We start from the raw sequence: 5267 nt of genomic DNA on the forward strand, positions 1-5267 counted from the left end.
TGCACAGTGCTGTACTATAAGGTATGGCTCTCTCTTTTAGTAAATGTTATGTCAATAAACTAAATGTGGTAAAACTAGACATTGAAATATCAGCGCATGTATATAGAAGATTTAGATTATAGATGGGATGCAGTGATGTCATCTACCACATGATCATCTTAGCTATAAATCAGTGACTTTTAAACCTCATTCTGGTCACCTTGTTAACTGCAAGCAGGTATAATCAGGGAAATTTATTATAACATTTCTGTGATCATAATGTCAGATTTTATCACTTCTCGTATGTTGATGCAACAGCTGTCTTAATTCAAACTATAATGATGATCAGATGAAAAGTCTGCTTTTTTCCCATGTTATCTTATTCGGGCCTACAGCCCAGTGCTAATTCAGGTTTTTCCTGCTGAACTTTTTTTTCTTTCTTCTTTTGGCAAAGACCACATAACCTGTGAGCTGTAGCCAAAAGTGAAAGTTTAAAGAGAAATGAAGTCAAGTTTGAACAAGTAGTGAGGTGATGATTGGCTGATCAGCAAACCGGAGGCAGATCACTCCGCCTATTGTGAGGCAATATAAAAGCAGGAGTCAGAGTAAACTGCAACACTGGAAGGACTTGTTAAAGATAATAAACAGTTTGCAAATGAAAGAAGAGGAGAACACTGCTGTATGTATTATATATTTTAATGTATTTTTTTCTCCTTCTGGTCTGTTTTTATGTTTATTTGTATCAATTATCCATACAACATGAACCTGAATGCATGCAATGCCAGTGTGTCATATTTGAAACAGACAGTGTTTTGTGAGTTTTTGAGACTTCTACATCATCTGTGTATTTTTTCCCCTCTGAGAAATCTAAATATTTGCACAATATATTTTTAAGCAATTAAAAAAATGTCAGATGCAGCAAATATGATACAAATTAAAAGCCAAAAATGAAAATTACAATTTCTATTTTTTCTTTAATGTTTTTGTTTGTTTGTTTGTTTTTTCCACTATGGTTCATTAAAATTTTGAACCAGAAATTTCTGGCGATTATTTCATGGTTGACGTTTTACATGGTTAGACAATCATTTTCTCAAGCAGTGAGGTATGAAAGGTTAATTTATCAACACTTTGATTTGAATACAAAAACATACACAATCAGGCAGTCGGACTTTTAAAAACTTTAAATTCAATTTCCAAGTGTAGGAAGGACTAGGGAAGAGTAAAAAAAAGAGGATTGAGAGGCGTGGGATTTTTGCAGCTTGGCAAACCTCACAACGTTGTAGGCTAGCCAAGAAATATATTATTTCAATTTTTTTTCACTGTTGGAGGTGTTCCAACAGGATAAACAGCAGCCACTAAAAGAGCAGCACAATTAATATAGACACACAGAGGCAGACTTCAAACTCCCAGAACAAAAACTGCAGAAAGCTGCAGGAGTCAGTGTGTGTCAAAATATGTCAAATGTTACAAACACTGCCATAGCCAATGATCTTACAGTGATTTAGAAGATTTGACCAACCAAAAATTAATTTTGAAAAATCTTTTTAATAAATTCTGAAAATTTGTCTGGGTACAAATTCTGGAAATGGCTAAAAGTTTGCTAAAAAGCGTCAGTTTCACAGTGATTGAACATGCTGCAAATGTAAACTTTAAAGATAAAATATCGTCACTGTGTGAAAATTATTCTTATTCTATTCAAATTTCAGGTGGATATTGTGAACCTGCTAAGAAGAGCACATTAAAATATAAAATATGCATCTCTGTTGTCATAAGATGGTCTTATCTAACAGGTCCGACCTTATGCTTAACTAAAACATAAGTAATTAGTAAAAACAAACATAGCAAGGTAAAGGGCAGAGCCAGTTAACTTTATAATATCCTCATCCACCTAACAAGAAAAGTATGTGGCTGCTTGACACAAGCTATCCATGCCAAATAAAAGTTAACAAAATTCTGATTAACTGGTAAGGTTTGACTAATTAATACAAAGAGTCTAGTTATAAAATAACCAATATCCAAAAAACATTTGTTCTACATTAACTGCTGCTTTTTTTTAAAACAATGGTTGGTGGCTTATTGTGCTGTAAGCTAGTAATCAATATAGTATACTGTGGTGTAGTAAATGCTTATAGAAAAGCTATTTATATGTTAACTTGCGTTCAATTCCCCTTTTGTATCTTAATGTGACAGAAAAACATTTTGTCAGCCCTGAAAACTTTAAAATGTCAAATATTTTCAGAATAAATTAAAGTGCAGGTTTGTCTTCTGGTTGCTTCCATTGCAGTGGTTGTCGTTCATGTAGTTTTGGTCAGTCAGTGTAAAAATCAGGATCATGAACAGGATCAGATGTTGTAATGAGTGAATGAAGTCAGACTGTAGATTTTTTTTCTTCTAGCTGTACTGACTGACCTTTGACCTCATGTGTTGATGACTCTTCACCTCTGTCTCCTCTCACAGGAAGAAGATGATCTGCAGGATCCTGCTGCTCATCATCCTCACCTCATGTGTCTCTGGTTAGTTTACAGCTTCACTTTATGAACTCCAAATAAAGCTCAACAACAGATTTGTTCCAGTTCTCAGTGTGTCTGCTCCTCTCTTTCCCTCTCTGTCTCCTCAACAGGATCATTTGTAGTCAATGTGACACAGACCTGCTATCAGGCAGAGGAGAACCACAACATCACACTGGAGTGGACGTTCACCACCAAACCTGACAGATCCTGGACCTACATCTTCATCCTCTGTAACCTGATAACTGAAGATAAAGTCTCAGTCCTGTATCATGTTCATGAAGGTGTTGAGGTGTCAGAGTCTCAGGATGAAAAGTTTTCAGGACGAGTCCAGAGTGACAAAGACGCCCTCAGAGAAGGACGAATCAGACTTCAACTGTTTAGACTCAGGACTGATGACTCGGGTCTGTACCTGTGTGAGGTCAACACTGATTATGGCTTCAGTGTTGGAAGATGTCGACTAAACGTCACTGGTGAGATTATGCAGTAAAACATTTATATCATGTTTAGCAGTACTTTGCATAAATAGAAATGCTCTCTTTGTGCTTTACAAATTTGTTGTGAAATGAATTCTAATATTTGTTCTTTAAAAAAACAAACAAAAAAAACCTTAAATAAATCAAATTTGTTTGGTCTCTCTGCAGCAGTGCCGGATTGTCCTGAATGTGAGAGAAAACCGGAGACATCAAACACAGAAATTCAACAATTCACAGGTGTCTACTGTGGACTGTCAGCAGTTGTGCTACTTTTCTGCTGCTTTTCTTTCATTTACTATCTGCATAGAAAACAGAATTTTTACTCAAAGCTCAGTGATGCATGTCAGTCAGTTTCCACATGATCAGTAGAAACAGTCTGACATGTTTTCCTTTAAGTGCTCTTTGCAAGTTTTACATGTAGGGCCAGAAATCGAAAAATTTCCAAGTCAATCTCTTTTTTTAAATGACATTTAAAATGTCATGGCCATGAGATACAAGCTCTGATGTATTTCAGTATACAAACCTTCAAAGTTGTATTTTGCACAGGTGATATTAAACTGTCAATGGTGAGACATCCCTTTTCCCAGAGTTGAACATCATAAAGTTAAGACTCGTATAAGCTAAAAAACTGCAATGATTCAATGAAATCTGTTTAACATCCTAATGGATGTACTCATGTAGGTTCAAGCTGATAAAAACTGCATTTTAGTTGTTATATAACAGAGAGTGCATTAGGACACATGCTGGTCTGAGAATAAGTGTCATGATACACAATAATGGACATCAAATGGAAGTTTTTTATCCTCTGTTTTTTGTTTGTTTGTTTGTTTAAGACACATCATCATATTGTCACTCATCAGACAGATGATAAAATGTGCACTGTGTTCACTTTACGGTAATCATGCAGGGAAACACCTCTACCTCACGCAGCACATGCAGATATAAATTCAGTGTTTAATGTTTTAATCATGTTAACAATGATGACGATCTGACGTGTTGTAAACTGTCATGGAGTTGTGTGTAGCAAAGGGCATTATACTTAATATTATGTACATATCATGTAAATGTACACAACAGACATCTCTACAGGTTCACTTATATCTGTGTTAAATTTAGAGTTAAACACAGCTGGTAGAGCTCCTGTAGCTCTCAGTCCAATGTACAAAAATGTCTGTCCCAAAATCTCTTGAAGTAAAGGTTTAATGACTTATTTTGTAAAAAGAAGTCAGACTGTTTGTGTTTCATTTATTGTTTCCTCCATATAATACAAAAAACACAGAAAGCCATAAGGGCTGCTACTTGCTGCAGTCCAACATAAAGAAATCTTTCTCTTTCTTCATATATTTTTATTTTTTATTGAGAAAATTGTTTATTGTTATTTTCATAACGCTTTTGGTCCATCAGCTGTCTGAGAGAAAAGTAAACTGTCTTATATAAATAGCATGCCTAAATATGTTAAATAAGCAGAAAGACCAAGCTTTGAAGAATGAAGCAATTAAGTGGTTAAAAACTCTTGTTACATTATGAAGCTCTAAACTGAAAACTTTGACAGTTGCAGAAAAACATGGAAATAAATTGGAAGAGACTGATTTTGGCATTGACACGGTAAACAAGTCATCTTTATCTTAGTTAAATAATAATGTGCATGCTCACTGAGAAGCTAATGCTGAAAGCTGTGTTGGAAGTTGGAACAAATCTGGGACTCAATAAGCATACAGAGAGGAGAACGTTAGTGAAAGAAGTGCAATGAATTTTTGAATATACAAAAGCTTAAACAAGATATTTTTGGTTTTAATCTAACATGAAGAAAATAATCTATGCTATACTTATATATATCTATATATCTATATATCTATATCTATATATCTATATATCTATATATCTATCTATATATATATATATATATATATATATATATATATAGATAGATAGATAGATATAGATATATATAGATATATATATATATATATATATATATATATATATATATATATATATATATATAGATAGATAGATAGATAGATAGATATAGATATATATATAGATATATATATAGATATATATATATATACTTATAATACTTCATTATGTTTTTGTTTTTTTTTGTCAGAAAACATTCAGATTGAAAGTAGCAACATAAAACATAGGAGATGAAGTAGTTCATTTTAAAAGAGGACTTTCTATCTCATGTTTTCTAAAACACTACACAAGACCCTGAACGGCAATAATGATCAAAAATATCATGCCACTAACTATTAAAAGTGCACACTCTAAAACTCCCAGAACAATTTTAATTTGATCCCAG

The 5267-nt window shown here is 33.5% G+C and overlaps 1 protein-coding gene across 2 annotated transcripts; it reads left to right on the top strand.

Moving 5' to 3' along the window:
• The first annotated feature begins 592 nt into the window (after positions 1–592).
• On the top strand, positions 593–3924 carry LOC120725875. Of its 2 annotated transcripts, none has more exons than XM_040018946.1 (4): positions 593–658; positions 2437–2492; positions 2600–2959; positions 3131–3924. In XM_040018946.1, exons 2-4 carry the CDS (start codon positions 2444–2446, stop codon positions 3322–3324), a joined length of 603 nt encoding a protein of 200 aa, XP_039874880.1. In that variant the 5' UTR covers positions 593–658; positions 2437–2443; the 3' UTR covers positions 3325–3924. The 2 variants fall into 2 exon arrangements, with proteins under 2 accessions (XP_039874880.1, XP_039874881.1); XM_040018947.1 differs by having other exon boundaries at positions 3134–3924.
• Positions 3925–5267: the final 1343 nt, after the last annotated feature.

Source organism: Simochromis diagramma, unplaced genomic scaffold (assembly GCF_900408965.1).
Source record: "Simochromis diagramma unplaced genomic scaffold, fSimDia1.1 OVJJ01000642.1, whole genome shotgun sequence".
In the NCBI taxonomy this organism is placed as follows: domain Eukaryota; kingdom Metazoa; phylum Chordata; class Actinopteri; order Cichliformes; family Cichlidae; genus Simochromis; species Simochromis diagramma.